The sequence below is a fragment of the Panicum hallii genome, chromosome 4 (genome assembly GCF_002211085.1).
Source record: "Panicum hallii strain FIL2 chromosome 4, PHallii_v3.1, whole genome shotgun sequence".
NCBI classification, from domain to species: Eukaryota; Viridiplantae; Streptophyta; class Magnoliopsida; order Poales; family Poaceae; genus Panicum; species Panicum hallii.
This window is the reverse complement of record NC_038045.1, coordinates 2,485,025-2,500,634: the sequence shown is the minus strand read 5'-3', so window position 1 is coordinate 2,500,634 and position 15,610 is coordinate 2,485,025. Positions and strand designations below refer to the sequence as shown.

The 15,610-nt window shown below is 51.2% G+C and overlaps 1 protein-coding gene across 1 annotated transcript; it reads left to right on the top strand.

Annotated features, from left to right (window-relative positions):
• The first annotated feature begins 7,269 nt into the window (after window positions 1-7,269).
• LOC112888618 (G-type lectin S-receptor-like serine/threonine-protein kinase At2g19130) lies at window positions 7,270-10,103 on the top strand. Its single transcript, XM_025954883.1, has one exon. It carries the CDS (start codon window positions 7,502-7,504, stop codon window positions 9,989-9,991), a length of 2,490 nt encoding a protein of 829 aa, XP_025810668.1. The 5' UTR covers window positions 7,270-7,501; the 3' UTR covers window positions 9,992-10,103.
• The last annotated feature ends 5,507 nt before the right edge of the window (window positions 10,104-15,610 follow it).

Here is a 15,610-nt window from a genome sequence, read left to right as displayed (position 1 = left end):
CATGAACGAAGTAAAAATTGAGTGAAAACATAGATAGAAATCACTCAAAATTCCATCATTGTCAGATCCATTGCTCAGTATTCACGTGACTCCGGCCTCCCCGCCAATACAACAAACAAAACAGAGCCACGAAAATGAAATATAGGGAAGACAGACCTAAGGGTCAAATGGAGCAGGACAGGTTGGAGGCAAAAAAGAGACAGCGAGACATAGTTTGTTAAAGAAAATATGTACTAAGAGCATCTCCAAGAGCCTCTATATTCTTGATAAGTTAGTTAAAAAGAAAAAGAAACTCCACCAAAAATCGGATCCAACAACATCATCCAACAACATCGATATCCTTCTCGCTAATCTATTCCGCTAGCTTTCCCGTCAGACTTGCTCGGCAACTATACCGAGCCCATCCGTCCTGCCACTCCCTCCCCCCCCCCCCCCCCGCTCCTTCCCTCCGTCGCGCTCCTGGCCCCGCCCTCCCGCGCTCCCCTGGCCGATGCCACTGCCACCGCTTGTCCCTTCGCTCCCGCCGTCCCGCGCCGCCGCCGACGAGCGCCTCTCCTACCTTCCCGAGCTGCGCCGCGTCCCCTCACGCCTCCGCCGCCCCGCCACAGCTCCTCGCCGGCGGCCCTGGCCGCCGACACCATTCCCCACACGCGCCTCTACCTCCGCCGCTCACCTGTGCTGGCCAAGGACCCCACCGGGTTCGCGCTTTCCTCCTCTTCGCGGTGGTGCCGGCCCCGTCGGCAGCCGCCGCCGTACCTGGCGGTGGCGGCAACCGTGGGTTGGCTTTGTTGCCTTGGCCCGGTCCCACCTGCAGAGAGGGAAAGGAAGGGAGTTAGGATAGAGCTGGGTGAAAAAAAATAAGGATCTTTAGGAGAGGTCTCACATGTCAGGTATACGAAGAGTCTGATTTGGCTAGTCTGTTGGAGTGTACCGAAATATAGAGAGGGAATCTTGGCTAAATGGATAGCTAAATGGGAATACAGAGAGTGAGATTTCGCTAAGCTCTTGAAGTTGCTCTAAACCGAGCATACAAGAGAGACTCTGTATCCAAAATTTAGGGCCCGTTCGTTTTCTACCATCTAAACTTTAGACCTATCATATCAAAGAGAATCTTGCTACTTAGAAGTATTAAATAAAATCTGTTTATAAAACTTTTTTCACAGCTGGGTGCTAATTCGCGAGACAAATTTAATGAGCCTAATTAATCCATAATTTGCCACAGTGATGCTACAGTAATTATCCGCTAATCATGGACTAATATACCTCATTAGATTCGTCTCGCGAATTAGCACTGGGGTTCTGCAATTAGTTTTGTAATTAGACTTTATTTAACACTTCTAAATGACAAGATTCTCTTTGATGTGACCCATCTAAACTTTAGACCCCAGGAAACGAACACACCCTTAATTCAGATATAGTCGAGTACGAAAATCTAGGATGAAAAGGGGGTGTGTGTGTGAGAGAGAGAGAGAGAGAGAGAGAGATTTTTATATTGCAAAAGGAAATATTCACTGAACTGAATATACAAGAGAGACTGAACTGAATATAGAAGAGAGACTGAACTGATAATAGAACTCATAAATCTGAATAATGAGAGACTGAATAAATGAAAGTTAAATTCACAAAACTGAACAATGAATCTGTACTGAACTGAACGTAGCAGACAGACTAAAGTGGAGACTGAATACAGAAACATAAACCGATACGACCTATTTTTTTTTAAAAAACGAAAAGCAACAACCAAATAAATCGGATTTCTCCTTGCATAGCTAATCATCATCGGAAAGCGTAAACAAAATCCTAACAGTTGAATTCCCCACACTAGTCCCAACACCCACTGAACGCATGCATCATGCCGATCCACCACATTGCAATTACATCAAATCCCAGCAGGGTGGGTAGTGTCGACGAGCAACAGAACATTCCAAGGACGGCGGAGGATGGAGAGAGCTCAGGGCAAGTACAACGGGTCGTCGAGACCCGCAGACATGCAATGAAATTTTGCAGAATGCCCCCTTTGCGACTGCGGTAAACGCGCCCTTGTCGTCTCGTTCGTCTACGGGCGGAGCGCGTGCTCCGAGGCCGAAGCGACGACTCGGAGCCCGTTGTAGGAGCTGCTGCAGGGAGACGCCGCAAGCTCGGATCCACCGCGCGCTGGGGGAATTTCCTCTCTAGGAGGTCAATTCCGGCGGCCTGCCTGCTTGTGGCGGAACTGCCTTTTTTTTAACGGCGGCGGACTGAGAAAGAAGATGATCGGAATTTGGTGCTCCCATGGTAGATTCAACTCGGGAACAACTCAAACGGGTCGCTAATGGTGTGGTGAGGCTGTGTGTTCAAGGAATTTAAAGGAGAGCAAGCAACCACGGCGAATTTCACCGGAGAAGACAGCTCGTGCAAAGGGGGAGAATGACGGGAGGTTGAAGATGACTGTCTCACGGTGGTTTTTATTTGAATTAGCACTGCCCCAGGATTGGCCACCTCATGCTAGTGCTTGGTGTGTTTTCCTCCTGCATGCAGGATGCGTGGAGTGCTTTGAATTTACACGGGAACCGACTGACGATGCCGGCCATGGATAAGCTCGAGCTGCCCTGTTTTCTGATGTGTTCTGCTCCTTTCTTTTCTGAACCCGTGACTTCAGCCCCAAAGATCTCCAAAATTTGTGTATGAACTTTGAAATCGGCCAATAGGAGATTTGTAGAATTCATATTCCTCTTCAATTTTTGTTACAGACATATGGCTTAATTCAACCTATATCTTGCTCAAAAAGGGCTCTGAATACGTCGGACTTAGTGTGCATTTTCTGAATTTGAGTTGCACTCTCTCTGAACCCGAAACTTGCAGCCCTTGGATCTCCAAATTTCACATGTAAACATAAAAAACGCTCAACATAAAAGTTGTAGACCTGACATTTGGCTACATTTTTCCTTTCAAGCACATCCTCAAAGTTGGCCTCTAACAGCAGAGCTCGAATTATTTGAATGTATTGTGTGTTGTCTCGTGTATGTAACAAAATGGCTACAAAGATCAAATATGCACCAGATCATCATGAGTTTGTGTGTTAAAGGATGAATTAATTACTCTGCAGACAGCAAAATAGACTACACATTGTACAAGCTGTCTGTTCAGCTGTCTATTTGTGATAAAAATACAGCAGCTATCTGCACTGTTGTACTTGCCCTCACAAGAAGCGGGAGGTGCAGACAAGCGTGACCCAGATGTTGCGCATAGCAACGATGGACGATGGCGATACAATCGTACAAACAGACGTTTCTCAGAGGTAATACCTTCCCAGCTGGACGAGAATGAAGGAGATGAGAAGCAAAAGCAGCAATAGCTGCTGGGCTCGGGTGAGGGCTTGAAGCTCCGACTACCGGACGCTGTAGCTAGGAGTGGGAAGCGAGCGGTGCTGAAAAGCAGCCGGTTGGGTAATTACGAAGGCGTTCGATGGAGTCGGAACAGTGCAATTGACGACGCCGGGGTCGGTTGGTGTTGGTAGGATGGTGGGCTGACGTTGATAATAAAGAGGCGCAAGCGGACTCTAGCATGGTTGGCTAGCTCATTTTAGAGTTAAGTTAGCAACCATGGTTCAAATATCTGTGTGCATAGATTTAAATCATCTCATATGACTAGAGTTTAGAACCCTATCTTAAAAAATAACAGAAAGACCCATGCGCCATGGCTTCACCATTTTCGCCAATCAGTGAATAATGATAGCCATACAAAAACCGAGTGAAATCTGATGAAAAATCACCCGATGGATGTTTAGAAATTCCGTTTATTTATTGACGGCTACTGCATTTGTTCCGGCCCAACTGAAATCCTAGCGAGCCGCACGCACAAAGAATTCAGCCCATTTCGATACTCCACCTCTCCAAAGGAACGACACGTTCACACAATCACACATGCAAATCCTCTCAACTTCGCAAAATGAAGAAAGTGAGACACACCTCCGTTACAAATGTAAGAATTTTGTAGCTCGTTCTATTAGAACCTACATCACGAAATAAGTCGTATTTGATGGTGGATTTTAATAAGATTTTCTTGATGTTTTAGATATTGATGTGTTCTCTATAGCGCTAACGCAATGTAGCGTCACCGTAGATTGGAGCCGGTGAAGCCCAAAAGCTAGGCCCCGTTTGGTATGGGTTGTGACAGCTTCGGCTTCATGACTGTAGCGACCCTGTAGTTGACTGTAGCTGAGCCGGGTGAAGCCCCCGAAATCTGGATTTACTGGCTTCTCACTCCCTCATGGTGACTGTAGGTGAAGCCGGATGGAAGGGCTTCGATGAACAGTGTGCTACAACGCCCGTGAAGCCGAAGCTGAAGCCAGTGGTCCGTTTGGAAGAGCTTCACCTGGCTTTGGCTCCTTTGCAGCTCCACTGGTTCCTGCTGGCTCTGCGAGAGGGAGGGGGAAGGAGAGAGAAAAGCGGCTCATCAGAAGAAACCGGAGCCAGGTAAAGCTCTCCCAAACACGCGCTTAGCCACACCAAACGGCCCCTACAGCAACACGCAAATAGCGCTACAGTAGGAGGAGGATGCGAGTGGAGTCGGAGATGCGTAGAGGCCTACCAAAAGAAACCTATATTTGGAGACATGCATGGATTCCAAGTTGTGCTTAGCACCAGGAAGTAAAAGATCATGCTGGCTTAAGTGGTGGGTTGCCCAATCAGCAGATGAGAGAAATTTAGGAAATCAAACTTCCATGAAAAGCACAGGGTGACTCGTGGCCAGGCAGCTATGCGATTCAGAGAAAGGCATGATGGCCTCGAGCAACAAAAGCCATGGAGCGAGAGAAGATCCAGAATTTCTTTCTAAAAAAAAAAGGAGAGAGAGACATCTAGAAGAAGTTTTGGTCATTGCCGGTTCGGCAACAGGTGAAGGTTTTCGGCGGGAAGCTGATTCCCAATGACCGTTGCTACGGGTAGGAGGTGAAAACGGACGCCATCCAGTTCCATTCCGGTTTCTATATTTATTCCACTCATTTTCGTATTCTTAGAGCATCTCCACGCCAAGCATCGCTGAAATCAGCGTTCAATGGCCTCGGCATCCTCCTCGCCAAGCTATCCGACTTGGCAAAGGCTCCCCTTCCCTCAGCAAAGTTGCCAAGCGAGTCGGACTCGCCATCCCGCCCTCCCGCACGCGCAGGTGAGGGCAGCTCACCACCACGGCCGCCATTGGCGACAGAAATAGAGCTCCGCCCCTTTTTCGAATACACCGCAACCAAACCGTAGAAATCATTCCTTGCACCCGGAGATAGCTCGTGACCTCCTCTACATGATCCACCCACCGGCTGGCCAAAATTCTGCGCCGGAGAGGCTTGCCGCTGGCGAACCCGAACCGCCTGTAGGCCGCCATCGCGACCTCCTAGGTAAGCCCCCATCAAACTTAGTATTTTGTGCAACAAGTTACAGAAATTGATTCGCCTCGCTCAGCTGATCATGGTGCGTGCGCTTTCTTCCAATGTTCGCAGCTCCATCATCCGGGACGCCTCCATGCGCGGGCGGCGGCGGCTCCATGTGCGGGCTCCACGAGCAGACGAACGGGGCGTCCATGGGCGCGAGCGGGAGGAAGAGGCGGCGCCGCGGCACGAGGGGCGGTCAGCACTGAGCGGGAGGAAGTGGGGCGGAGGCCTCCATGCACGGGCTCCATGAGCAGATGAGCAGCGGCGGCGGGGTGTCCACGGTGTGCGAGGCAGCACCGCGGCGCGGGGGCGGCCGACGCTGAGCGGGAGGAAGTAGCGGTGCGGGCCGAGCAGGGGGCGGAGGCGTCGGAAAAGATAGCGACGGTGCGGGCCAAGAGGAAGAGAAAATGGATGACGTGGACCATTTTAAATATAGATAGTCAAGATTTAGAGAGGCTGTTGGTTTACTCCACTAAAAAACAGGTTTTCTAATTTTTTACAGTGCTCTAAAACTCCAAATTTTCCTAGGATCGTACCTAGATTTTTGGAGATACTCTTAAGGAAACAACCATTCTAATCTTTATTTGGATCGTTTTCATAGCTATTGTCCCCCTGTCAGGATATAACCATAATTAGTTCGATTTATATAAGAGTAAGTTCAAGATCTATGACTAATTTAGGGCCTGTTTGGAATGGAGTATTTCCAAAGGAATTTCAAAGGATCGGTGAACCTGTGTTTTGGTGACGTCATATGCCGTTTGGAACAAAGGAATGGAGCTCCCCGTTCCTATGGAAAGGTTTCCTTTGCACCACAAAACGCAGGAATTTTTGCATCCACTCTGGGCCAAAGTTTTCGCGGAAGCCCGAGGTGTGCTCGCGCGGCCGAGAGAGAGAGAGAGCGGGGAGGCGTGTGCATGGTGCGGAAAGCGAGAAGAGCCAACGAGCAGGCTGCCGTCTCCGGTCATCGGCGCCGGCGGTGTCGGCGTCCAGCTTGTGGCGTTTCGGCCGTCGTGGCTCGCTCCCCCAAGCCTCATGCGTACCTAGCTGTGGTCGCTCATTATTGCTTTGACGGGGAGGACATCACGGATCTGAATGGAGCCTTGGCCCTTGGGAGTGAACTACGGGATGAAGACGACAGACAAGTGGAGAGATAAGCTAGCAATGGATAAGAACGATGGTATGTGCTGAACATAGAAAGACTGAGTTCATGCATCAAGACCCCACCTGTAAGAATCTCAGTCAATCTTAAACATACACATGCACGTTCCATGTCTTTAAGTACTAATCTAAGGTGGTAATATTATTTTTGTCATTCTCAGTTTTTTAACTCCTGTGGTAGCAATTCCTGTGTCCCAAAAACCTTCTTCTATTCTTTTCTGCGTTTTTCCTATCCTCTGTTTTCATACTTCCTTCGTATCCCTTTCCTACATTTTTTTTTTCCTTTCCTCTGTTTTAGATTCCTCCGTTCCAAACAGGCCCTATTTTTTTTGATGAAACTATGAACTACTCATAAATTGTCTTTATGAGTCAAGTGTATTATGTGTTTGCATGTGGCTTACTTTTGATTTATGAACGGTGGTTATCATTATGTTGGCATTTTCTGTCTTTCCGGTTCATGACTACTGTCAACGTTTTTAGTCTTCATTTTTTGTTTTGAATCTCGCTCCCTCCAATCTTTTTCTCACCCGTTCCCATTAATTTTCAGGAACTAATAGTTAGTTCGATCTATCAGTGTGTGGGCCCCACAACAGAACTGCAGAGGAGACTCGTACTAATTTTCAACCCTAGCTAGCGACAAAGGACAATAAGCAAAGGCTGCGGCGCCGAAGCGGACAATTTGGAGTATTCTAGTGGAGGAAGCACTTGCTAACACAGACCTGAATGGTCACTACTGTATGCTATCATGGACAGTCAAAATGCTCCAATAACAATAGTGCGCGACATCAATGTGATTGATGGTCATCTGGTTCGTTGCCGTGAAGACTTCGTATGCAGTCGTCGACGCATCGATCACGATTCACCAACCACTATCTCTCTAGTTGCTAGCAAGTAGCAACGCATAACTGATAGCTGCCTCCGTCATTTGTCCCAGTCTCACCAATGGCTTCGACAGCGCTACTGCTTGTCATGGCCATGGCCATCCACGGCGGCGGTACTGCGTGGTGCTTCGCGTCGGACACCATCTCCGCCAGCTCCCCCATCTCCGGTGACCGGACCGTCGTGTCGAGAGGCCGCAAATTCGAGCTGGGCTTCTTCAGTCCCGCTGGTGGGGGCAGCAACTACTACGTGGGGATCTGGTACAAGCAGGTCGTGTCGCAGCGCACGCCCGTATGGGTCGCCAACAGGGCCGCGCCGGTCGCCGACCCGGCGTCCTCTCGGCTCGCCGTGGCGGCGGACGGCAACCTCGTGCTCATCAATGAAGCCGGCAAGCTCGTCTGGTCCTCGAACGTCAGCTCCGCCAGCAGCTCGAACGGCGCCGCCGCCGTGGCGGTCATCTTGGACACCGGGAACCTCAAGCTCTGGCGCGAGAGCAGCGGCGAGGTCCTATGGCAGAGCGTGGAGCACCCGACCGACACGTGGCTCCCTGGAGTCCGCCTCGGCATGAACAAGATCACCGGCGAAGTGCAGGCGCTGGTTTCGTGGAAGAACGCCGGTGACCCGGCTCCCGGCATGTTCACCTTGGGGATCGACCCCAACGGGACCAGCCAGTACTTCGCAAAATGGAACAGGTCCGTGACTTTCTGGAGCAGCGGAGAGTGGAAGAACGGTGTGTTCTCCGGGGTCCCGGAGATGATATCGCACGACAAGTACGACTTCATGTTCTTCTCCGACGCGAACGCCAGCTACTTCAGCTACTCCCTGCAGGACCCCACGGTGATCTCCAGGTTAGTCCTGGACGTCTCCGGCCAGGTGAGGCAGATCATGTGGGCGCAGTCCCGCGACGAGTGGGAGATCATCTGGATGGAGCCGCACAGCCGATGCGCCATCTACGCCGTCTGCGGCGAGTTCGGCGTCTGCAACGAGAACAGCGAGCCCTACTGCAGCTGCCTCGCCGGCTTCCGGCCTTCCTCCGTAGCGGACTGGGAGTTAGGAGATCACTCGATGGGCTGCCGCCGGAACAATCCCTTGCGGTGCGACGGTGGCGCGAACAGCAGCTCGGTTGACGGCGAGGGCGATGGAGACGCCTTCTTGGTGGCTCCAGGTGTTTCTCTGCCGAGAAATCCTCCATCGCCTGCACGGGCATCCAGCGCTCGAGACTGCAGGTTGGCGTGCTTGAGGAGCTGCAACTGCACCGCGTACTCTTACGGCAGTCACTGCTCTCTGTGGTACGACAGCTTGCTCAACTTGGAGCGGCGCTTCCAGGATACGGCCGGCATGGATGACCTTTACCTCCGGGTGTCCGCCATGGACGTACCCTCCTCGAAAGGCCGTAAGAGAACGATCGTCTTCGTCTCCATTGCCTCAGTTGCGTCGATCCTAGCCTTGTCTGTCATCGTGTCCGTGGTTGTTAGGATGTATAGGAAACGGCAGAGGACCATAACATTCATGCAGGCAGCATCAGAAGGCGGCAACCTTGTGGCGTTCAAGTACGGCGACGTGAGGAGGGCGACCAAGAACTTCTCGGAGAAGCTCGGTGGTGGCAGCTTCGGGTCGGTGTACAAGGGAACACTGCCCGGGGGCCAGGTCGCCATCGCGGTGAAGAAGCTCGAAGGCCGCCTCTGCGTGGGGGAGAAGCAGTTCCGGAACGAGGTGCGCACCATCGGCGTGATCCAGCACGTCAACCTCGTACGCCTCCGCGGCTTCTCCTCCCACGGCAGCGAGCGGCTGCTCGTCTACGACCACATGCCCAACGGCTCGCTGGACAAGGTGCTCTTCGGGGGAGCGCCGGCGCCGGCGCCGGCACTGAGCTGGCGCTCGAGGTTCCAGATCGCGCTCGGCGCGGCACGGGGCCTGCTGTACCTCCACGAGGGGTGCCGGGACTGCATCATACACTGCGACATCAAGCCAGAGAACGTCCTGCTCGACAAGGATCTCGTGCCCAAGGTTGCCGACTTCGGCCTCGCGAAGCTGCTGGCGAGGGACTTCAGCAGGGTCCTGACCACGGTGCGTGGCACCATCGGGTACCTCGCGCCGGAGTGGATCTCCGGCGTGCCGATCACCGCCAAGGCCGACGTGTACAGCTACGGGATGGTGCTGCTGGAGATCGTCTCTGGCCGGAGGAACGCGCGGTGCTGGCCGGCCGTGGAGCAGGACCCGTCGCTGTCGGGGTACTTCCCGCTGGTGGCCGCGAGGAAGGTCAGCCAAGGGGAGGCGCTCGACGGGCTGCTGGACGAGCGGCTGCACGGCGATGTGGACCCGCGGGAGCTGGAACGCGCGTGCAGGGTGGCCTGCTGGTGCGTGCAGGACGACGAGGCGCGCCGGCCGACGATGGAGCAGGTGGTACAGGCGCTGGAGGGAGTCGTCGCCGTGGACGTGCCGCCGGTTCCGACGTCATTGCAGGCCTTGGCCGAGAATTCCGGCTTTCTGATGAGTGCGAGTACCAGTGCATGCTTTGATGGCTTCTCACGATCCCATCTACGGGACAGTTAGTTTCGCGCTAGCCCTTGTCAGTGGGAATCTCAAGAGTTGTACATGCACCCGTGTTTTCTTATCCCTGTCCGTATTTGGAAATAAAATTCTAAAAAATATCTTTTAGAGTAAATGCTGGAACATATTTTCTTGCCGATTTTTGCTGACAAACTCTGCACACAGTAAGTGTAAAAGCTGCAACCATTGTTTTTTATCCATTATTGTCTAAAAATATTTTTGCAAGAACAAAGTCCTTAGATGAGATAAAGAAAGACTCTAGTTAGCCTCGAATAAGCCTGTGGGTATCATTTAGATGTATCAAGTGAACCTTACCATATAATTATGTACTGCCCATCCCCTAAAAACAAGAAACCGAACAACATTAATTGAAACTAAAATAGATATTACCTAAAATCTTTATCTTTTTTTAAGTAGATCACATCCTGCTTTTTCAGAAAGCAAATAAAGTTTACACACCGCTAGGGTTGCCAGCTTACTAGAGAGGTACAACAAACTCAGAACAACATTGAACAGAACAGACTACACCTCAACGACAGAGACAGAAATCAAAGAAAAGTTTCTTCAGCAGCCTGCTCTCATCCTGAGCGTAAAGTCTTTCATCCACCTCGCCACGCCTTCTCTTTTTCTCCCAGCTTTCTTCGATCCTCCTCACGCAGCAAGATCCCCCATTTCTGCAGGAGCATATCAGATTTGTATATCACATCAACTGCCGATGAAGGAAACTTCTTTTCGAAGCCATTTTATTTCTACACACCCAAAGCGCCCAAGCGACTATAGCGAACTGAAATAGCTTCAGATCGTAATCAGCACAGCCTAAAGGGAGCCACACACTGAAGAAATCAGCCCAACTCCTAGGTGCACGATCCCACCCCGGAGCCTCTTTAAAACAACTCCGCACACAGGAGGAAATGACACATCTTTACCTATTTCTAAGCACGTAACGTTTCTATTTCTAATTTTTGGTTTAGTCCAATTTATACCATTGACATGTGATCCCTTGTTCCACTGACTCCATCTAGGCTTTTCCATCTAGGACTTGATTCATATCAGTCTCTCCCTACACCAGAAATAGGAACCTGGAGCCCCCAGCATGTTGGTTATGGCAAAGATTAAATGGGCTCAAAGTTGGCTGTCCCATTCTTGCTTCAGCTACTTCGGGCCGCCAATCATTTATATCTTCCGGAAGATTTTTTTCTTCCATATCTTCTATTGTTCGTGATTCGTGCTGGCATGATCTACGGCAGATAGTGAAGGCACTCTATGCAGCCCCTGTTTGCTCCGTCTCCACAACGTGTGCGCTGCTCCGAGGACAACCTGTCAGCTCATGGGAGCGTCGGTATTTCTTAACATTCACAAATAAATTCGCGAGCGTACGGATATACCGTTGTAACACTTCTTCCGGAGAGTATTCAGAGTATTTTCTCAGAAAACGGAGGTGTAAAGGTCTTCTAACTAGTTTACCCTGATGAATAAGAGATATAATGGTCTTGGGTAGTGTGGTTTACTTCAGGCACAGGTTTGATCCTGGTCTACCAAGGCTCTCCGGCTATTAGCTCTACTCTGAACCCAAACATGGGAGACTTCAAATGATGGACAGGGATGTCACTGCCTAGCGCCTACCCCTGCAACACCGTGGTGCTCGTAGCAAACAAAGGCAATCTAAAACCTAAACACCATGTCTATGCTGTCGATTACTACTCTAGCGTTGCGAAGGGTTACCTATCTTTACCAGGGGCCCACTACTAGAGTATCCGCTACAAGAACGGACGATGAACCTGTAAACAAATAATAACGAAAGAATAAACAGAACTTTACCACTACAGATAAACTCAGATAGTTACTTAAATGGTTCGTACGTGAGGAGATACAAGGTAGAAAGAGGGTCGACACGTCCCGCTCTTCTCCATCCTTCTCCTCACATACTCCCCATCCTAATGGTATAGAAGTAGGCCTAAGGTGGAGTCCCTCTGGTCTATTCTCCTTCACTTGTGTTGTATATTGAGAGGGGTTCTCCTCCTTTTATACTCTTCCAAGGATGGTTCCAAGGCGAGTTATACATGGAAACATTGGTAACCGACGTAGGGAGGGTGGTGGAGATATTCCCGCCAAAGCTAGGGGTGTCGGGATCCCGTCCAGGTTCGGCCGAACCAGGGGGTCGGCCGACCCCTAGTGGGGCTGCCCTGGCACCGCCTTCGCGTGGTAGGCTAGCAGGTGGGTCCATATCCTGATTCTCGATGTTTGCTGTCTTGATAAGTCAGTTTGCTCTGCTAAGTGGGCTCTTCTTTCTTTGCGTGACGTAGGATGTAATCTTCTATGCGCTCTTCTATGTTCTATGCGTGTTTTCTCCTTGTTTGCATATATAGTCATCTGTATTCAACAATTCACCAAAGCTTATGGAAGTTGTTAGGATTAGCTCCTATTTCTATGTTGATGATTGTTATGCTATTATTTTATATAAGAGTTGACGGTCGGATTTGATACTTAAGGACCGTCAAATAGTCAGTGGAAATTTACGCAAACCAACTGAGAAGGGACTGGTGGCGGATTAAAACTAGACAACAGGTGTACATAGCTATCTTGATTGAATGCGAAACTTCAAACACCTTTTTCTCTTAATTCTTACGTCCGTTTTTGGAACCATTTGATGCATAGTGATGCTCATAATAAACTCAACAAAATGAGATCCAATATGTATATTTTTGTTTGTTTTTCAAAATCAATTGTATCAACACTTGTCAACATTTTTAAAAAAAATATCATTTTAAAATTTTGATTTAGTTTTTGTGAAACGTTGAGCCAAGAGTTTCACAATGTTAACATTTTGAATGTATCATTTCAACCTTTTCAATTTAAAAGTTCAACGTTTTGAGTTTACAATTTCAACATTTGAACATAAAAATGTTGAACATGTGTTAAAAAATAGTTGGAATAGATTTAAGGAAATGTTGAATCGACCATTTCAAATTACAGAAAGCTACAAATTCATAAACTCAGTGAATTAATGGATGCATTTGAATAAGGGCATTTAAATGGAAGAGAAATGGATAAATAAAAGAAACTACGCTTTCTTAAGGGGCTGTTTGGAGTACCGCCTAACCCGCCACGGCGTGCCACGCTTTTTCCGCCGCAGGTGTGGCGGCCGTTTTGAGCGCCACGAGACTCAACTCTATTTTATTCATATATATATTGTAACCAACAAGTTGATAGTTTCAAATCTAAATGATAGTATTTTCTACTACTAATTATGCAATGTGCAACACTTAGTTTATTAATGTTTATTCTGTAGTGCATAAAGTTTAATAGCTATTATTATTTCTCTCTCAAATTGCTATAAAACTCAAATCAGAGCATGTCCACAGTCTACCCGTCTCTAGAAGCGTCTCTTTGCACAACCTTTATCTCTGTTGCAGTGCTGATTAACTCTCTGCTATCCACTCCCATCTCCAAGCAGCAGCACCAGACCATCTCCAGCCTCCAGCGAATCCACGCCCACGCGCTCCTGCGAGCCTGGCTCTTATATCCAGTTCATCCAGCACCCGGAATAGATCGTGGATTCGTGGGTCATCAGACCGTTCTGTCCGTTCAGTTGCCGGTTTTTCCTTCCGTCATTGCCGCACCTTCCCCTACCCACGACCTCTCGCGACGCAGAGGCCCCCGCCGGCGCAATGGCTCCGCTGCCCCGACCCCTGACGCCCCAGTGAGGTCCTCCACCACAAGTCTTCAGTCTTCTTCTCCCCTGCCGCATCGGAGGTCCCCGCCATCGCAAGGTTGCCGCTGCGCTTCTCTGTGTCGACTCTTCTGCGGCGGTTCTTGCCCCCCTTCTCTCGATCGACAGCGACGGCCAGACGAGAGTTGGATGGCCCCCCTAGGATCCAGTGACCAGTCTCTTCCGGCGCAAGCTTGATGTTCGTCCCATGGAGGCGCGGTCAGGTACCCTGTCGAGCTCCTCACGCTGTGCAAGTTGCCCCTTGATCTACTTCACTCCGAATCCCCAGGGTGCCCTGCAACCTTGTTTCCCATTCTAATTTTCCTTCGCGTGCAGATCAAAGATGCCTGTAGAGGGGCATGTTAATTACCTCCAGTTGATTTGGAGCACGACAGATATGCTTTTGGGACGGATATTGTCTGGGATTCGTTTTTATAATAATCCGTTGCTGTCATACTCCCTGATCGTGAGATGGCGTCACTGCTGAGGCCACGGAGGCGAAAAAGGGAGCGCGGGGCTGTGCGTTGCATCTGACTGACAGCGGGACCCACATGTCAGGACGGACCAAAGTCAAGAAACGGTCCGTTTTTAGAAATAAGTATAAAGATAAAAGATCTTATTGTTACTTCTGCAGAAATCTGCTAGAAATGGGGTTTTTCATCCGGTGCCTTTTGCCCTAAAATAGAAGAACTGCGATCCCCTCTCCCCACATGAAACAAATCCGAAACCTGCTAATTGCAGATTGGCACGTGCCGTCACGGCAAGAACTCCTCTTATCTCGGCCGCGGAATATTCCCCCAGGCGGTTACACAGGAATGGAAAAATTCAAACACGCCGCGAGCATGGATCATGCGTGGTCAGCTTCGGTTTTAGGTTTAGGAGCCCCAAAGCAAGCGCTCTCCAATTCCGAGGCAGCAAGCAACGGACGGCACGGTTGCTTCCCGCGCTGGCAATTCGGGGAACGGCGGCACGGCAAGCACATGTACCCCCTCTCGGCAACCTCCCCTTCCGCCCGGCGGCAGATGCTTTCCTCCCGCGCGCCTCCAGCCATTTCAAACACAAGCAAACCTGTCGATCGGTTGCTTGCTCCGTCCCGGCCCGTGCCATCTCTCTTCCCCGATCGATCGACCTGTTCTTCACGCCTCGCCATTCGCCGGTCAGGGAGCTCCACGCTTCGTTCACAAGCGAGCGATCGCTTCAAGGAAACTGCTGGCTACATACACGTCAGGATCGCGCGCGAGTCCTCCTTCCGGTGAACGACGACAATGCTGCGGTTGCACTGTCCTCTAGGCGGCGGCATGGTGCTGCTGTGCAACCCTCTGTCGGCCTGCCTCGTCGGCCGGGCGGCAGCGCCGAGAGGAGGAGGCGGCGGGCGGCGGGGCCTGCACGACGGCGGGGTGGTAACGCCAAGCGTCGAGCCGCCGTCGGCGAGCGCGTGGAGGAAGCCCGAGGCGGGGCGGCTGAAGCTCAACTTCGACGGGTCGTCGAAGCGCGCGTCCCGGCGCGCGAGCATCGGCGGCGTGTACCGCGACCACGAGGGCGGGTTCGTGCTGGGCTACGCGGAGCGGATCGGGACGGCGACGAGCTCCGTGGCGGAGCTCGCCGCGCTCCGGCGCGGGCTCGAGCTGGCCGTGGCCAACGGCTGGCGCAGCGTCTGGATCGAGGGCGACGCCCAGGCGGTGGTCGACGCCGTGCGGAGCCGCGCACGGGTGCGCGCCGAGGAGGACCGCAGGCTGTGCGGGGAGATCGCGGATCTGCTGCCGCTGCTCGACGACATGACCGTCTCGCACGTGCGCCGGGCGGGGAACCGGGTGGCGCACGGCTTCGCCAAGCTCGGCCACGGCGCGGCGCGGCCGAGGGTGTGGCGCGGCGTGCCGCCCGACGAGGTGCTCAGGTTCCTGCAGCGCGACGCC

Bases quoted from the DNA above. Each gene is read 5' to 3' on its own strand.
- LOC112888618 (XM_025954883.1), top strand. From the start codon at position 7,502: ATGGCTTCGACAGCGCTACTGCTTGTCATGGCCATGGCCATCCACGGC.